General features: G+C 54.4%; 1 protein-coding gene across 6 annotated transcripts in view; it reads right to left on the reverse strand.

Annotated features, from left to right (window-relative positions):
- Positions 1-8,999: 8,999 nt before the first annotated feature.
- Positions 9,000-18,916, reverse strand: part of SHROOM2 (shroom family member 2) — a 136,958-nt gene continuing 127,041 nt past the window's right edge. For 5 of the 6 annotated variants that reach the window (XM_044234317.1, XM_044234316.1, XM_044234321.1 and 2 more), the window contains 2 exons: positions 14,764-15,036; positions 9,000-11,803 (listed from right to left, as the gene is read on the reverse strand). In XM_044234317.1, the coding sequence (XP_044090252.1) occupies positions 11,537-11,803; positions 14,764-15,036 (540 nt within the window). In that variant the 3' untranslated portion in view covers positions 9,000-11,536. The remainder of the gene's footprint in view (positions 11,804-14,763; positions 15,037-18,916) is intronic. The other variant, XM_044234319.1, reaches the window with a different exon arrangement.

Here is an 18,916-nt window from a genome sequence, read left to right on the forward strand (position 1 = left end):
TTTAAATGCTGTCTGGCTGTTCAAGCCTTTTAAGGCATTTCTTCCATGAGCATGATTTTTTAAAATAGAAACAATAACAATAACAATAACAATAGAAACAATAATAGAAACAAAAATAGAAACAATAACAATAACAATAATAGAAACAATAACAATAATAATAAAATAGAAACAATAAGGTTTCATTGATATTATGAAGCTACGGAGGATGAATTCTATCTGATACATAACTACACTGTAGGACGTTATTGGTCATTCATTTGCCATAAGATGCAGCAGATGTAACAGTAGAAGAGTATTTCATAATGCGGGAAAACACCCGTGGTAGGTGAATGTAAAACAGATAATAAAACTCCCAAGTTCGTAGTGTGATCTTATTTTTGCCCACCCTAAATAAGCAAAGCAACATGCCTCTTTTGGGATTACTAGTGATGTTTTTTTCGTTTTTTAAAAAGATTTATTAATTTGATAGCACAAGCAGGGGGAGCAGCAGAGGGACAGGGAGAAGCAGGCTCCCCACTGAGCAGGGAACCCAACTCAGGACTCGATTCCAAGACCCTGGGATCACGACTGGAGCCGAAGGCAGCCACTTAACTGAGCCCATCCAGGCAGCCCATTGTTTCGTGTTTCAAGGTAAGAGTCTGTTACTTTTGCAAATGGGGAAAAACAGGGGCCTAGGCAACGGGACGCAAGCATAGTGATGAGTAGGGGCGGGAGTGGAGGGCCGTGCATGGAGAGCATGGAGGGCTCCGGACCTCCCGTGGGGGCCTCCCACACTGGCATGTATTTATTTACCATTCACGCGTGGTTTGTGTGCGAGCAAGAGGTGTGTGTCAGCGAGGAAAGCCGTTAGAAATATCTCGCTCAGTGAAAATGCATGTTGCAGAAGCAAGTGTATAGAAATGGCTCGGTTGGGGCGCCTGGGGGATATGGTCGGTTACGTCCGACTCTTAGTCATGGCTGGGGTCGTGATCGCAGGGTCGCGAGATCCAGCCCTGCGTCAGGCTCTGTGCTCAGCGCGGAGTCTGCTTGGATCCTCTCTCTCTCTCCCTCTGCCCCTGCTCTCCCCTCTCTCTGCCCCACCGTGCTCACTCTTTCTAAAATAAATCGATGACTCCATGTCAGTGAAAACTAGGGCGAACATCTAACACGTTTAAATATGTATAAACACATTATCTACAAATAGGAAACATGCTTGCATAAGAACAGAGAATTCCTGGGTGCGGGAAATGTTTAAGAGCTGTGGCCTCTGCGAAGGAGGACTGGCTAAGGGCCCTGGAGGTACAGCCTTCCCTCGGTGCCCAGGATCCTCTCTGCCACGGTCTCAATTTTCTGCCAGAAACACGTAATGCTCTTAAAAGGTAAATAATTAGTTAACCGAGAAGCAGGACAGAGGCAGGTCGCTACACCGCAGAGGGAGGTGAGTGTTGCTGGGCCCCCAGCTGAGCTGGACCTCGGGGAAGGAGGGAGAGGGAGGGGAGGGCACAGGAGGACTTGGTGGGGAGCAGCCCGGCCTCCCGAAGCACTTCCGAGCCCCGGGCTCTGGGCCACGTCGGCAGTTCCTAAACTTCTTGGTCTCAGGACCAAAAAGATCTCTGCACTTTGCACTTGGAAGTGGGAGAGGCAGGCAGTTACTGGGTCAAACGTTCTGGAGACCTGTACCCTTAAAAATGGTTAAAATGGTCAATAATGTGATATATATTTTCCTGCAACAAGAACCAAACAAAAAAATGGTATTGACCCCAAAGAGTTTTTGTTCCCACAGTTTGCATCCATCCATACTTACCATATTAGGAATTAAAACTGAGAAATATAAGATTGCTTATTAATTTATGTGATAAATATATATTAACAAGGGTTTTTATGAAAAGTGACTGTATTTTCAAACAAACAGAAGTTAGAGGATATTGCTTTCAGCAATCTACAAATTGTGTGTAAATGATACACTAAATTCTAAAAACGGAGGGAAAGAGGCAAATCAGCAGAAGCACGGTTCAGGATAGAGATGGGGACAACCGAAACCACCACCTACAGTAGGAGGGACAAGACTTGTGGGGTTATCCGTACGGTGGAACACTACCCAGCTTGCACAAACGGTTATGATTGCATTTGTGGTGCTTGTCGTAAGTACTCAGTGACACACGCCCTCCAGCTGGACAGAAAACAGTGTCTCACTTACTCATAATTCACCTATCAGGAGGCTGGGACCCAGGCGGCATGGTGACTTTGTTGAGTGCGCCAGATGGGTCCCCGGAGGCCTCCTTCAGAAAACTCCTGCTCAAACCTGAGGTCATCTGTGGGATGGAGACCCAGCCCAGCGCTGATGGCCTGTTGAGTCAGAAACTCCTAACAGAACCCCCAGGCTCTCTGTAACCCTGCCAGGAGGCCAAGAGGAACATGATCACATTCTTGCTCTCACGGAAATGTTACAAAGCTCCATGACCTAATGGGAAAAGTGGGCACACCGACCCGTTTGTCTTTGGCTCCGGGGGAGATCTGCTTCTCGCCATCGGCCTGGGGTTACTTACCTTCTGCGGATGCTTGCTACCCCCTCTGCCATCAGGCAGCCGATGCCTTCTCTGCTAACAGGCCACTTCCAACCCACCATCGGAGGGGACCACTGGGACTTTGAAGGATGTTGTCACAACAGTCAGGATCTCATCTCATCGAAGTCGTGTGGCCCCACTTATGAACCACTGACAAACCTACATCAGCACTTATCCAACATTCTAAAACCTTGGGAGAGAATTCTGGAATAATGGGGCCATTGTGACATGGGACCTGAGTGGAAAGGACAGCCACTTTAGGGTTCGTCTACCATTTGCTAAAAGGAAGGAGGACTCTCTAAGAGAATCATAAAGGCAATGCCGTCCTCCTTAGGAGTTCCTCCTTCCTGCCCTGCCCTGCCCCACCCCCACCCCTGGTTCTTACAGATCTGCCTGTTCTGGGTAGCTCACATAAACAGAGTCCTACCATATGCGGCCGGTGTGTCTGGCTTCTTCTGAACATGTTTTGGGGGCTCATCTAGAGATGTGTGGTGACTCTGTTCCTTTTCATGGCCCAGTGATATTCCACTGTACAGCTACACTACCGTTTACTTAGCAGAGGGTGGGCACTCGTGTGGTTTTCATTTTTGGGCTGTTATGAAGGATGCTGCTGTGAATGGTAATGTCTACGTGTGTGTATGGATATGGTTTCATTTCTCTTGGGTATGTACCTGGAAGTGGAACTGCTGGGTCACAGGCTAACTCTATGTCTACATTTGGGGGGACCACCAAATTGTTTCCCTACATGACTGCACCATTTGCTAATCCCACCAGCAAGGTAGGAGGAACCTACTTTCCCCGCCTCCTTGTAAGGCTTGCTGTGGCTCGCCTGTCTGAGTTTGACGACTGTGTATATGGAATCACCATGGGCGCTCCATGTAAAGGACCCTTAGGAACAAGAGGCACTTTAAGACTGAGCCTCATTTTAGTTTTCTGGTAATTTTCTGGCCTCGGGAAGTTTAAAACACAGATATTCTTACCAGACTCTGGCTCATAACCTGAACGTAGTTTCCAGCCTTCGAATTTAACAGAGCTTTGTGAACTCTGAAATGCTTTCTCCACGATGGGAAACCTTTCAGTGGAGGGTTCTAGTACGTGCTAGTCTTCGCTAACATTTGTTAACGCACACCTCACACTTTGCCTGACTTCTGACGCGTCTTTGGTTCCGATTGGAAAGTCTCTAGGTCTTAGGCGGAACGAGGGCCTGTCCCAGAGACGGTCCGATTTTTTGTTTGTTTCTCTAGCCAAGGAGGTCCAAGTGGCGGGCTCCATATATCGGGTAATGGGAGAATATGGAAGAGAAAAGGAGGAAGCAGAGGGTGAGGACACGTGCACAGAAGCAGTTTCAGCAGAGATGGGCCTTGTGGAGGATGAAAGATGGACCTGAAACCGGGCAATGATATACCAACAAAATAAGCAGCAGTGACCTACAAGAACCCCGGTGAGGCTGTCTCACGACGACGTGCCTGTGGCGTCACAGCCCAAAGGCTACGGAAGGGAGAGAGAAGGGGGATTAGGGGGTGCCGAGGGGAAGGGCGCCGCGCCCTGCGCTGGTCAGCCCCGTCCACTGCCCTCGGTCTGCCCTGGTGGGGGACGCTGATGTGCGGCCGCTCGAATCCACGCCAGGAGAGACCAGGAAGGGGCATCCGGATGGGAGAGCAAGGAACAGCAAGTTCATCTTTGAGAGCGACTGAGACAAACACTTGCAGGATGATCAAGGAGTCCAAACACAATGGAGGAGAGGACAGGAAACACGATAAAAACTCGAAAAATTAAATGTGAAATTACCGCGTGATCCAGCGATCCCAGCTCCTGGCGCAGACCCAACGGAAGAGAAAGACACCCGCGCACCACCCCGCTCCCCGCCCCGACGCTCACAGCCAAGAGGCAGAAACCCGAGTGTCCAGCATGGATGGCTGGAGAGACAAAACGGGGTCTCTCCACACCCCCCGAGTCCCCACCAGCCTGAAAGAGGAAGGGAGTGTCCCCCTGGCTCCGACTCGGATGAGCCTTGCAGACACCGCAGGGAAACAAGCCAGTCCCCGGGACAAGACGCAGGACCCGCTTCCAGGCAGCACCTAGAGCAGCCGGAGTCCTACACACGGGAAGCAGGACACGGTGGCCAGGGGCTGGGGACAGAGGGATGTGGCGGGTGGCGCTCCACGGGCGCTCAGTTTGGGAAGAGGAGGGGGTCCCGGCCGGGGATGGTGGTGGCGGTGGAGGGCTGTCGTACACGTGCCCCCGAACCGCACACTGAGTGCGGTCAAGCGACCCGCCCGTGTCCCTCTCCCCACCGTCACACACACACACACACACACACACACACACACACACAAAGAGAAGGGCCATCCCTCCGCCCAGCAGGGACGCGGTCTCCCGGGGACCGAGTATCTGGGGAAGAGGACAGTGTGTTACCCAGCTGGGCGTGCAGAAGCCCGCGCCGCTGCTCTAAGGACAACCTCAGGGCTTCTCCGTGGCGGCCCTTCCGCAGGGCCCACAGATCTCTGCCGCCGCACCAGCCAGCCGCTCGCTTTTAAGGCCGTCTCCCCCGGCCCCCCCCCGCCCCCGCCTTCTGCGGTCCCCACATTCTGCCCCCAATTGTCCTCGCTTTCCAAGTTCTCGGTTGCTAGGTACGGGGGACGCCCGGGGCGGGGCTCAGGTGGTTACACGGGGGCCTCTTGATGGCAGCTTGGGCCTTGGTCTCTGGGCCTTAGTCTTAGGGTCGTGAGTTGGGGCCCACTCAAAAGAGAGTAAGAGAACGCAAAAATAAAAACAAATAAAAAAATAAAACAAACCCTTGGTGGTTCGGTCCCCAACGTCAAGACACATTGCTCTTTCACTGATCAGCACACCCCCTTTGCTTTCTTTTCTTCGTCACATATCCTCTCCATCGGGTTTTCTTTGAGGGGGTAGGTAAGGCTTGCCAGTAGACCATCAGAGACCACTTTTTTTTTTTTTTTTAAGATTTTTATTTTTCTGACAAGAGAGATCACAAATAGGCAGAGAGGCAGGCAGGGAGCAGGGAGCCCTATGCGGGACTCGATCCCAGGACCCTGAGATCATGACCTGAGCCGAAGGCAGAGGCTTTAATCCACTGAGCCACCCAGGCGCCCAAAGTCCACTTTTAAGATAGATCTCAGTCAGACCTGTCTCCTACTAGCTGCTTCTCTTGTCCCTGGCACGGCATCTAATCCACATCTTCAGGAAGAATGGACTGTTTTTGTTGTTTTTTTTTTTTTTAACAGGCTGCGGCAATGTGTATAAGCAGGTGTAGGCAGAAATGGCACCCACCAGGCCGCGCTGCGCTGAGAAAGACTGCGGGCAGCGAATACTAGAGATGATGCCCTTAATTCGTGGGGGAGCGCCTCCTTTTCTCTGGGCCTGGACTACAGCCTTGTTGACACGTCACACACACGGGGGAGACCGTCCGTCTAGACTATGCGTAATAATTCCTCATCTGTGAGAAGGTGACCTAAGGTTGGGAATAGCTTCCAATGGGGCTTCTGTAGACATGAAGTTCCTGGAAAGTCTTTTTTTTTTTTTTTTAAAGGTTTTATTTTATTTATTTGACAGACAGAGATCACAAGTAGGCAGAGAGGCAGGCAGAGAGAGAGAGAGAGGAGGAAGCAGGCTCCCCGCTGAGCAGAGAGCCCGATGCGGGACTCGATCCCAGGACCCTGAGATCATGACCTGAGCCGAAGGCAGCGGCTTAATCCACTGAGCCACCCAGGCACCCCCCCGGAAAGTCTTATCACGTCAGCTGACCGGCACCTAGGACTAGTTCTATGTAGAAACCTAAATTCCTCCAGAATCGCTTAGTGTTTCCACGATAAGGTATTTATCCCAAGAAAATGAGTAGAGATATGTACAAAGATGTAAGTGAAACACACACCCAGTGACCTTTATAACCAAGGTTACAACCGGGGATCCCATTCCGAGAATACATTCGGTGAGCCATTTCTCTCCTTCGAGTGCAGTATGTTGAATAGTTAAGGGAAAAGTTCCCAACACTTTTCTTTTAAAGATTTTATTTATTTATATGAGAGAGAGAGAGTGAGACAGCATGACCAGGAGGAGAGGCACAGGGAGAAGCAGACTTCCTGCTGAGCAGGGAGCCCGATGTGGGATTTGATCCAGGACCCCTGCACCATGACCTGAGCCAAAGGCAGATGCTTAACCAACTGAGCCGCCCAGGTGCCCCTCCACCAACCTTGTTAAACAGAAAAATCTCAAAAATGTGGTTGGTATACTCCTCTGCTTCTCAGGGGGGGAAAAAAAGGAAAGGAGAGAGAGGAGGGAAGGAGATGCGTGAATGTGTTACGGAGCGTCTGTATCTGCGCCGGAAGGAAGTCAACCATTCTTGGCGTGAGAGCGGATAGAGCACGCGAAGGGCCTGATCGACCCGCAGGGGTCTCCCGGGGGAAAAGCAGAGGCGACCTCACGCCGCTCCGTGACGCACACTGTATGCCCTGCTTTGTTCACTTGCTTGTTCAATACTTGTGGGTACAGTGAGCGCTCACTCGTACCAGGCACCCAGCAGACAAGCACGGGTATGCGCAGCTCCCCACCTGCAGCTCTGAGGGCTGACGGCTTCGTGGGCAGGTGTGTTAGAGAAACTCAAACTGCACAAAGCGGAACAGGCGCTGGGGTCAGAGACTCGTTCCGCTGGATCCCGTTCAGGACGGCATACTGGAACGGTACACACGGGAGCCCCTTTCCCCAGAGGCCATGAGAGGACTAGAGAGATTCGAGGCAGGGCCTTTGGAGGAGCAAAGGGGAAAACCTTGAAAACTGAAAAAAAACCAAAAAAAACAAAAAAACAAAAAAAACCTAACTTTTTCATCCTGAAATAGCTTTAGACCTACGAAAACGTTGCGAGTGGCACAGACCTCTCCAGCCTCCACCCAAACTTACCAAATGGAAACCACTTACGTAGCCACGGTGCGACTATCAGAAGCCAGAGATCGCTGTCCACACAACACTACGATCTCGGGACTTGCTCAGACGTCACCGCTCAGCCGGCGGATGTCCTTTTGCTGCCCGGGATGCGTCCTAGGGTCACGCATGTTTGTGTGCCGGGTTGCCTGTTTTGAGTAGCCCCTCTATCTTTCATCGTCTTGGCCCCCCTTTCTACGTGACGAAGGAAAGAAAGCAAAGAGGTGTGCTGATCAATGAAAAAACGATGTGGCCTGGCGTGGGGACCTAGCGACCAAGGGTTTGTTTTACTTTTTTATTTTTGTGTCATCTTACTCTCTTTCGAGTGGGCCCCGTGTGGGGCCCAACTGGTAAGGCTTGGCCTTGTTTTTAAAGAACTTCCCTCACTTTGGGATGCAAACTGCATCCTTCTTAGAGCCCTGGGACGGCATCTGTGTCCCCCTCCTGGTGCCGTCAGCCACGCAGACGCCACGACCTGAAGTAGCCCGGACAAAGGCCAGAAGTGAAAACAAATGGGCAGTATTCGTCCACTTTTATAAAAGCTGAACTTGTACATTTTTTCCCATTCTCAGTAAATATGCACTCTAACTCTAAGAAGTTTTATTCAACAGACCCTCCCCTTCCTATCTAGCCTACAGGTCCCACAAACCTCCTCCAGAACAGAACCTTTCTGATCCTGCCAAGCAGAGGAAGTGTGCCGCTCCCGGATGGCTCTGGCAGGTCCGCTCCGGGAAGGCGCTCCCCCCTGGGTGCGGACTGGATGCGGGACACCAGAGCCGCACTGCCACAGCGCTCTCCTGAACCCGGCCCGACGTCTCAGCATGTGAGCTCGGCTAAGCTCCGCAGCCCTTCCCCAGTTCCAGAGGGCGACCCTTGGAGGCTCCGAGAGGCCAAGTGCTTTGCCCATGGCCACCAGGCTAAGGAGCGGCAGAGGGGGCCTTGCTCGGGGAACCTGACTTCTGGGTCCAGGACGCTGGTGTGGGAGATGGAGGCCAGCGGTGATTCGTCACACCCTGTACCCACCCTCTGGCACTTGACTTCACAGTTCCTCCCGCCCAAGCAAGGGGACAGACCCCCACCCCCACCCCTCCGTGTTCAGCTGGGGGACCCGCTTTGACAGCGGAAGGTACACAGGCGTGACAGAACCAGGTACGTGGGAAAACAGCTTTGCGACCACGCTGGTTCTCCCACGCACCTGCCCTGGACGTCCCCAGGCCAGACTGCCGGTCCCAGGAGCACGATGCCAGACACGCGGAGCAGAGGGCATCAGGATCTACGAATTCATGAGCTCCAGAGAGGCATTTGCGCACCATGAATTTTCACAGCTGCTTGTTCCACAGCATCACGGCGGCAACAGCGAACTGATCCAGCCCGGGTCCCTGGCTTTGTCCTGACTGCAGACGGATGAGCCTGGGCTAGACTGGCACATGGCGACAAATCCCCAGCCCCCCAGTTTATCAGAATCTGACCTACGGTGAGGACGGTCTGGTTACTTACAAAAGACGTCACACAGGTAAATCGGAGACATGCTCCATTCACTCCAAGACACCATTTATTTTGTTAAAGTCAAGCAGGATGATGTGTTCAGAGGTGGTGAGTGTCGAGCATGAAGTACATACACTTTTTCCACAGTGGAAGCAGGATAAAAGCCACGGGCAGCGGCCCTGACTGAAATCCCGAAGTACAGGGCGTTGCAGAGCCTAGCTATGGTGGGGGGAGGAGCCAGCCACCACCTACGAACGCCAAGGGCAGAACGTTAGCACCAGGTTGTTCTTGTGTGCAGTAACACGGTATTTACAAAGTTACGTCCACCGACTCACTGGACTCTTTGGGCCCCCGCTAACCAGACGCCTAAGAGGCCAACGGGAAGGGCACAGGACCGTAACGGTGACATGGGCTCTGCTGAAAGCGCAATGGAGCGTCCCATATTGCTACGTATCAGAGAACGTCCTCCAGAGACCTCAAAAGGCTGGACACAGACACATAAATTCCATTATTCACATTTTACATATTTATCATCAAAATGGTTCACAATACTGTGTTTGAGGGGAAAGGATCACAGATAAAAGCTTTGTGTAAATTAAAAGCAAAATACAGTCAAATTACTGTGGTTGTCCCCGTGGGGGAGAGTGACGGAGGTCCGGGGACAGCCGGCCTCACCTTTTCTGAAGTGACCAGTTTTCACAGCAAGGGACTACACCAGGAGGCAAGGAGGACACTTCATTGGCAGAATGGGCATTCTTCAAGTCAGAAATAGCTTAATTCGATAGGAATGACAACTTGTGAAAAGGCATCTGTCTCTTTGGCATGGCGGGGTTGCCAGGAAGAGTGTTTATTGCCTGCATGACTGAAGCCTGCCCGTTTGGACCCCTCTGTGCGGGGGCACACACACATCCGTGCCGTGGCTCTGGAGTCCAGCTCACCCCCCGGCGCAGGAAGTACAGACATCGGTCAGTTAAGACACTCGTGTGCACGTGTGTTTCGGGAAGGGAACACTCTGCGGACAAAAGGACGTCCCCCCACCTGTCGGAAAACTTTCACGGCAATACGGGGAAACGAGGATCCAGATGATCCCTTTATCAAACAAGTGTCTGGATATCACCCCAACATGAAGTCATCGTGAGGTTCCCCTGCCATTTACCAGGCACCGAATCAGAGGAGTGTCTGGGAAGCAGCACAGCGGGTCGGCAGCGACGCGGATAAAACACCGGTGACAACCAAGCTGTTGGCGGGCGGACGTTGTCCCACGTGCCACTTTGCCACGCGTACCTGTGCCCTGTTCGGTGGAGCGCCAAGGTAAGTGTCTTGCCCACGTGCTAACGGGGCTGTGTGCTGTCTTGCTGCGGAGCTCTGAAACTTCTCTGTACGGTCCAGGTCCAGATCCCTAGTCACAGACGTGACCGGCAAATCTTTTCTCCTAGTCTGTGACTTCGCCGCCGGAAACGGACCGCACGACAGTGTTTTGTGAGTGAACAGACTCTCGTTACAATCTTGTCATTTCAACTAATGAAAAGGGCACAGAACCTATAGAATCTGTGGCCAAAGGTCAGGTTTAGGGCTTATAGAGTCCATACAGCCTCTGAAAGGCCCTCGAGAAAAGGTTCTTACACGTAAATGGAACGGAACCCTCACACGGGATGGTCGTGGATTTAAAGAGGCAAAAGGGGACAAGAAGCCAATTATGGTTAATGACCCAGTGCACACCAAGTAAGCATTCTGGGGAAAAAGGAACTTTAGAAATCATCTCCCGGTCTCAGGAAACAGACTTCTAGCACGCACATCACACTACGGGACATACGATGAACTGAGTAATTTCTCTTTGCAAGGAAACACCCCTTGAACCGGGATACCAGGACTGAAACCATCTGCTCTGTGCCTGTGTTTTACAGCCTGCACGTTATTTCTCGAAGAGGCGATTTCAGAATGAGTGAACCCAACACGACGGTGACTCGTTCCACGGTTGGTTTTTAACCACTTGGAAATGATTCACCTTTCCAAAATGTGAATGCATGACCATCACAGATCATCACAGTTTTTGCTGGGGGCCAAGGAAGGAGGACAATGAACGGTCCACACCGCCGGACGAACGGGGAGGACACGTGGCAGCCCATGCTCTGGATGAATCACAGGACAAGACGTGCGCCAGGGTGTCCCTTCTCATGCACCTCACGGACCCGCTCGGCTGGCTTCCCGAGCGGCTGCTTCAGGACGGGAAGATGGAAGGAAGGGCAGACCCACCTGTGGAAACGACCCCTCGCATGCACCACACGGCGGGAGCCCACCCTCCGGACTGCACCAAGTCGCCCGCCGCCACGACCGTGACTTGCAAAGGAAAGACGGCTAACGGGGAGACATTCTGTGGCGCTCTCAAAAGGGGAACCAAAAAATTAAATAGACCATCGCAAACACACACAGAGTTATTGCTTTCCTAACAGCCGTTTTGCTACCGGAGGATTTGCGCTCCAGGAGAGAGAGACAGGCTGGGGTTCCTACTCGCCTCCTCGGGAACGGGGCGCCCGGCGCCAGCTTCCGTCCTCCGCCAGGGAGGGCTCCCCTTATTTGGCTCTTTCGGGCTGGAGGCTGTCGAACAGGCACTTCAGCTGCTCCTCCCCCAGGTGTATCTTGTCCTCCAGTTCCCGCTGCTCGATGATGAGAGCCGACTTCATCTTCACGAAGTGCTCGTAGTCGGCCAGGCTCTCCTCGCTCAGGTAGCTGGCCAGGATGTCGAGCACGACGCGCTCCCGGCGGTCCAGGTTCTCCTTCAGCTCCTTGGCGTCCTCGTGCTGCTGGATGAGCATCCGCTGCTTCTCGAGCAGTGACTGCTGCGGAGAGACAGAAACGAGCCCGCTGAGGAGCGGGGCTAGAGCAGGGCTCCGGCCGACAGCCCGACAGTGCCAGCGAGTCGGGGGCTGGGACGGCCGAGACAGCGACCGGAGATCGCACAGGGGCTGGGACACACGGGTTGGGGGCCAGAGATCGGGATCCGCGGGATAGGGGGCCAACGCGCTGGGAGACCAACGGGCTGGGACACACAGGCTGGGGGCTGGAGACTTGGATCCGCGGGACGGGGGCCAACGCGCTGGGAGACCAACGGGCTGGGACACATAGGCTGGGGGCCGGAGATCGGGATCCGCGGGACGGGGGCCAACGCGCTGGGAGACCAACGGGCTGGGACACACAGGCTGGGGGCCAGAGATCGGGATCCGCGGGACGGGGGGCCAACGCGCTGGGAGACCAACGGGCTGGGACACACAGGCTGGGGGCTGGAGATCGGGGTCCACGGGATGGGGGCCAACGCACTGGGAGGCCACGGCCGGCCCCAGGCCCCACCTGCCTGAAGCACCCCCAGGCCTGTCCCGCTTCCACTTCTTTCCACGGGCCGTGGCCTTGAATGGCTCAGAGAAACAGCCGGGATGAGAAGAGCGGTCCAGACACCGACAACTACAGAATTCCGAGAAGCTCAAGAGCGGTGACGGACTTAGGGATGTCAGGTGGGCCGCAGGCCTGTCTGTGACAAGACTATGGGGAAGTCGGCAAAAGGAAGAGATTCTTAAGAACTCCCAGAGCAGGATCCTGCCCGCTTCTGGCAGGAGGAGCCTCTGTGCAAACTTGCCGAAGAATGCAGTGAGGGAGCGAGGACGGGCAGAAGAGACGGGGCGACGGGGGACACTCCCTGAGGGGCACAGACAGCCCCACTCCCAAAACGCAGCCCTCATAGTCACTCTCTGCTTACGAAACACACACGAACCAAACCGACCGCCTTCGAGATTAATGAAAACTAAGAAGGGAAGCGCTGAGCACGTTTCGCAGTGTCTCTGAAGGCCAACGAGGGAGGCGGGGATTCAACTCCCCAGTGTGACTATCACGTGGCCACCAGGACTGCCCCTTCGGTATTCTGCCACTTTGCGTCTTGGCCACGGACCGTTCCCGACAGCTGCGCACGAGCGTCTGGGACATGGCAGCACTTTGCAAAATGCCCAGGCGCAGGGACAGCGCTGGGACGCAGCCCGGACCCCGTCGCGTGCAGGGCCTCCCGCCCACTCCTGTGGGACTCCTCCATCTCTGCGTCAAACTAATGTTCGGGGAGTTTTCACGGAAAGAGGGGAGGCAAAGCAATCGGTCCCAATGCAAAGGAAAACAGATGTCAACCGGTTCTAGAAGTCCGCTTGGGCTGTTAATGCTATCTGGGCTGACCGGTGACAGGAAGCTGCAGAGATTTTGGGGGAGGACCCGATGTGTTCGCATGGACCCACGTACTCAATTTCTAACTGCAAAGATGGAGGGGGACTTGTAAAACCTCCCTCTGTGTCTTCTAAGTGGTTACCATACCCGTGTCTGAAAACCTTGGCTTCCCCAAGCTGCGGCTGCCTGACAGACTGTCCTCCGCTGGCGGTGTTGCTGGGCACTGGAGCATTGCACCACACCTGGCCGGGCCCACGAGACCCTGCGTTCAGACGACCCCCGCGACGCAGCGAGGGCTGCTGACGCACGCTCCCTACAGAGCCCGGTATCCGGGAGGACCATGGCCATGGTCCTTAGTGCTGTGACTCTTTCTAGCATCTGCTCAACTTTTTTAAAGAAGCCTTTTTTTATTCATTTGAGACAGCACAAGCAGAGGCAGAGGGGGAAGCAGACTCCCCACTGAGCAGGGAGCCCGACTCCGGGCTCGATCCAGGACCCCAGGATCATGACCTGAGCCGAAGGCAGAGGATTAACCCACTGAAACCCCCAAACACCTCTATCATCCCTGAATTCTAAATGAAGTCTCTGTTGCACAAACAGAGAGGGAAAGATGGATTAAAATGGGCTGAGCTGCAAAGACCACACTACCTTTTCCCTCAAATTAATACCTGAGAACATTGCAATTACAAATAAATAAATCTGTTTCCTATTTATGTTATTTTCCTGTTTCTAGACAGACCTAGAGAAGATGAGCAAGACAGAAACACGGAATCTGAACACCACCCAAGGGTCTCAGTTGTTTAAATGCTCCTACAGCACGTTCCGATGTGGTTACTAATGACTCAGCGAGGCCCAGAGCTACCACAGTCTGAAAGCCACACTCTGGAAGATTTACGTGGCCGACACCCTCTCACGGGGAGTAAGGGAGAGGGCTGCCTCTTCGGCCTCCCTTTCAGAGAAGTTAAGGCGTCTTATCAATATTCAAGATGACCATCTGAGGACCTACCAAAGAATCAAACTCAATGTTTTACTGGTATTTGACCCAGGAAGGACAGGCAGCAAAGCAGACATGACTTCCCGTGTCTTGCATGTCCGAAACGGACACAGAAACCCACTAACAGACACGCTCCAAGCTGCACACCTCGAGAAAGGGAGGAAAGGCAGACAAGGCCGCTGGCTCTTTGCAGACTGCCGAGTGCACTCCCGTTAAAAGCAGCAACGACAGCGAATTCCACGACCACCGAGTGCTTGTAAGCTGTCAGAGCTGCTGAGCTCCACTTCCGCGTGGTCAAGTGGAAAAGATAATGTCCGAGGGAAAGACCGTGATCAGGAAAGATCCCTGGAAGCGAATGGAAAGGCGTCGCAAAGAAGCCACAGTTCTTCCCCAACAGCACGGCAGCCCTGCCGCCCAGCGACAGCGGAGCTCAAGGCCCCGTGCGCCCTGGCATCACCTGTCCGTGGCATTTCTACGGAAGGAGATGGAGAGCCCCGGGCGCGCTGCCTAGGAACTGCGTGAGGCTTCCCGGTGGGAACTCCCGGCACCCCACACACGACCTGCCCACGGGCCCCCCAACGTCCAGCTCAGACACGCTGCACCTACCCTGTCACCAGGAGAAGTGCTGTCGTCCAAATTATTGAGGGCATTTTCCACGCGGGCCAGGCGGCCGGACAGCGACAGCAGGAGGTTCACCACCTTGTCCAGGTCCCCGATGAACATCCGGAACTTGTCGAACTCGTTGGGTTTGCAGACATCTTTGGCAATGGCCTCCACCTCGTCCCCAAGTGCACTGTTGGCCTGGATGTCCTCCAGCAGGCTCTCCCGGGCCTCCCGCAGCACCTGCAGCTTGCGACTGATGCTCTCGATGAGCTCCTGCTGTGGGGACAGGGGTGGCGTGCGAGTGCTCACCAGGGAGGTCCCCACCCAGCCCCTCCAGCCACGGCGGCAGTCCGTGGTCTCACCTAAGCGGCCTGAGTGGAGTTCAGCCGAACTCGGTAGGAGTTCATTTTACATCAAACGAGAGAGGATTTATGAGGCCAGGAGAAAGGTGACAGCTCCTGGTGACATTCCTGGCAGTTCACTGAGAACTAAAACGAACTACCTGCTCTCATCCTCTGGGTGTCCTCGGAGACACTGCAGGCGGCCCCCGGGGCTCCTCACGGTTCCCTCGTTTCACCCCAGCACTCTCGGGGCCCACGTGACACTCTGTGCTTCATACTTTGGAGCTTTCCAATTCATTTATTTATTTTTAAAGACTTCTTTTCTTTATGTGAGAGAGAGAGAGGGAGAGAAGCAGATTCCCCACGGAGCAGGGAGCCTGATGCAGGGCTCGATCCCAGGACCCTGGGATCACGACCTGAGCTGAAGGCAGACGCTTCACCGACAGACCCACTCAGGCGTCCCCGGAATTTTCCAATTTAAAGACTCGCATGTGCAGAAACTACTGAGTCTCACGCCCAGTACTAAGCTGCATGATTAAAAAGTATGTTCTACGGGCACTGGGTGGCTCAGTGGGTTAAAGCCTCTGCCTTCGGCTCAGGTCATGATCTCAGGGTCCTGGGATTGGGCCCCGCATCAGGCTCTCTGCTCAGCAGGGAGCCTGCTTCCCCCTCTCTCTCTGCCTGCCTCTCTGCCTACTTGTGATCTCTCTGTGTGTGAAATAAATAAAAAATCTTAGGAAAAAAAAAAAAGATTCTTTAAAAAAAAAAATGTTCTACACGGAATGAGCAATTTAAAGTTAAAACAAATAAACGCTGTCAGTAAAATGCAAAGTCCTTGAGAGACACCTGAGTTGAATATGACCAAAGTGCAAATTACTAATTTTTTTTCATATGGTGAAATCCACGTAACACAGCTGGCCGTTTTCCCCATTTTGAAGCGTGCCGCTCTGTGGCCCGAAGTACGTCCATGTGCTTGGGCGGCCATCGCCACCACAACTTTCTCATGTGGCCCAACTGAAGCTCAGACCCTTCAACACCAACCCCCCATGCTGCTCTCCCACCTCCCTTTACATGATTATTTTGTAAACGTCAAACATGAAAAACATCTACGTGGGCCGCCCTCCCAAGGTGATGCACCCCATGGTCCGCCGTGAGCGGCAAACGTGATCCGCCTCCTGCCCTACCTGGGGAGAACCCCAGGGATGGCTCTTCAGGAGCCCTGACTGGGAAAAACCACTTTGTGATGATCACGGGCATCTCTCTGCCACCAGGTCCACCAAGAGCCGAACCTGGTGAGTTCCGAGAGCCACCGTGCCGCCAGCACACCTCCGGCTGACCCCGATAGAGTCCGAGAACCAACGCAGTGGTTAAGGGCATGAACCCAAGTGAAGACAGTATCATCTGAACAGTCAAGTCCACTTAGGATTTTTAGCTCATTCTGCTGTCACAAGCGACACTATGTGTACAAAGCAGACCTGTGCAAGTCACCTGAGCCACTGCCCCTCGTCCTGGGGCCTTTTACCAACTGTGACCCCCGAAGGAGCCTGCAGAACGCGGGAGAGAAGTCTCTGCAGGCCCACGTCCACGGCTCCACAGGAACAGGCACCCCGGCCTGGAGGGCCAACGTGAAGGCCGAGTGAATTCCCTGCCTGTGACGCGGCCGTTGGCATCCCCCAGGGGTGGCCCACACTCAGCAGGTGTCAGCGACACCCGGGGTGCGTGGTGAGAAGCCGCCCGACTGAACACACAACAGGCAGGCCCAAAGCGCCTGTCCCGATGACTGTGCCGGTGGGAAAAGTCCACACACATGGATAAAAGTAAGCGCCCGGATCCGAAAGCCATGGCCTTTGGTCAGAGCTGCCCACGATGCTAAGGCATTTTCGTCCCTTGGGCAGTTAAAACCGTATGTGTCTACACATGGTCGATGCTCTGAGTGTGGGCGTCTGAGCGGGCCCCGGCTTGCGTCTCTGCGCACCTCGCTATCTGGGGACGTGCTTTCCGTGGACCTGGATTCCCACAGCTAAGATGGGTTTTTGGCAGATATCCATGACTTGAGGGAAAAGCACAGAATAAATTACGGGGATTATGGGGAAGGAGAACTTTCCAAATTCTTGCCTGAAGCGAGTGCGCACCGGAATGAACACCTCGGGAAATGCAGGGGGCGGTGCATGTATGAGGAGGCCCGGCCGCTGCCACCGGTGGTCCTCCCCTGTCGCTATTCTTCCGCAATTCTCGCACCGCAGGCTGCATGCCGACGCACGAGAACGTGCCTTCAAACCTGCAGTACCAGCTGAGCTAACGTGAAACTGGGCATTCTGGAAGGAGCCCAAATTCCTTTGATTGCTTTGTATGTCTTGCGTAAGGTTTTATTAGAAATACCCTCCCCTTCCTCCTTAAAGGGCCACTGAAAGCACAGACACCGACTTTCAAAGACCTTGGACGTGCCTGGCGCAGGCAGCGCGGGAAGCACGCACTCCGCACCAGCCCGGGGGCCGCAGGCCTCACCTGCCGCAGCAGCCCAGCCTCACACCAGCCCCTCGGCTCATGTTCCGCAGCCTGCGGCGCTCAGGGAGCCTGGGGGAGCGACACGGCGGAGGCCAGTCCAGTCCCCGGGGCTCACAGGAGGGGCAACGCTGCCTCTTACCTCTGTTCGGAAGGCCCCAGACACCTAACTTTGGTCCCACTCCGTGGGAAAATGAGGCCTTTTCTCTCTGGGCATTGCACCCACCTCGGGTTCAGGGAAAAACCCTCAGAGAGTCTCGACGGTGACCTGTGGGTTTGTGCGGTTCTCCTGAAGAACCCCGTGAATCAACCAGGGTACGCTCGGAGCAGTCAGCCTCAGCCGCCCCAGGTACAAAAATGTATTTATTCGCCTTGATGGAATAATGCTTCCAGCCGGACACCGGAACTGTCCCCTGCCTGCCTGCGTGGGGCCTTCCGTTCTCTCCTGCTTGTGTCCTAGTCTTCCCCTAAAACACGGGGTCTCCCGCTCTGGCACTCGGTTCTGGGAGCACACAGTGATGCTGTGATCCTGGCAGCCAAGGTCCCTGCGGCGACATCTGGCACACGGGGGACTCGGAGTCTTGCTGTTCTACCGTCGTGGCCCACCAGGCATGCGCGCACAGCACTCCCCTCCTCCTCTCCCCTGGGCAGAACCACGCCGCCAGACCAGGGGACACAGTGTAGGTGCGGACGCTGGGAGGCGGGTGCAGGGACAGGGCAGCAGCCGGCCTTCTCGGCTCAAGCCGCAACGCTGCACGGAACTGTGATTTCTAGCCCCGGTCTTTCAGGGTGGAACCGCCTGACAGGTGCACACGGAACCCAACAGATCGACCCGCTTCAGAGTTCAGTCCCGGCGGGGGGATGGGGGGTGAGGGTGGGGGGCTGCGTGGGGCGGGGCAGGCCGTCAGGAGGCAAGTTCACAGGGATTCCTCTCTCTCTCTTTTTTAAAATTATTTTTTATTTCTTCTTTTGAGAGAGACAGCCAGCGAGAGCACGAGTAGGACAGGGGGGCAGAGGGAGAAGCAGGCTCTCTGCTAGGAGGGAGCCTGATGTGGGGCTCGATCTCAGGACCCTGGGATCATGACCTGAGCCAAAGGCAGATGCTCAACTGACTGAGTCACCCAGGAGCCCCACAGGGATGTACCTCTATCCCAAAGCAGCCACCTGTGGGAAGGGGGTGCCCTAGTGCCTCGCACCTCCCAAGACCAAACAGAGAAAGCACCACAGAGACGAGGGGAGTAGGACACAGCATGCTGTGCCGCACCCCAGGGCATGTCGTGGACCACACTGTCCTCCACATCCAGCACCAGGAC

Source organism: Neovison vison, chromosome X (assembly GCF_020171115.1).
Source record: "Neovison vison isolate M4711 chromosome X, ASM_NN_V1, whole genome shotgun sequence".
Lineage (NCBI taxonomy): Eukaryota > Metazoa > Chordata > Mammalia > Carnivora > Mustelidae > Neogale > Neogale vison.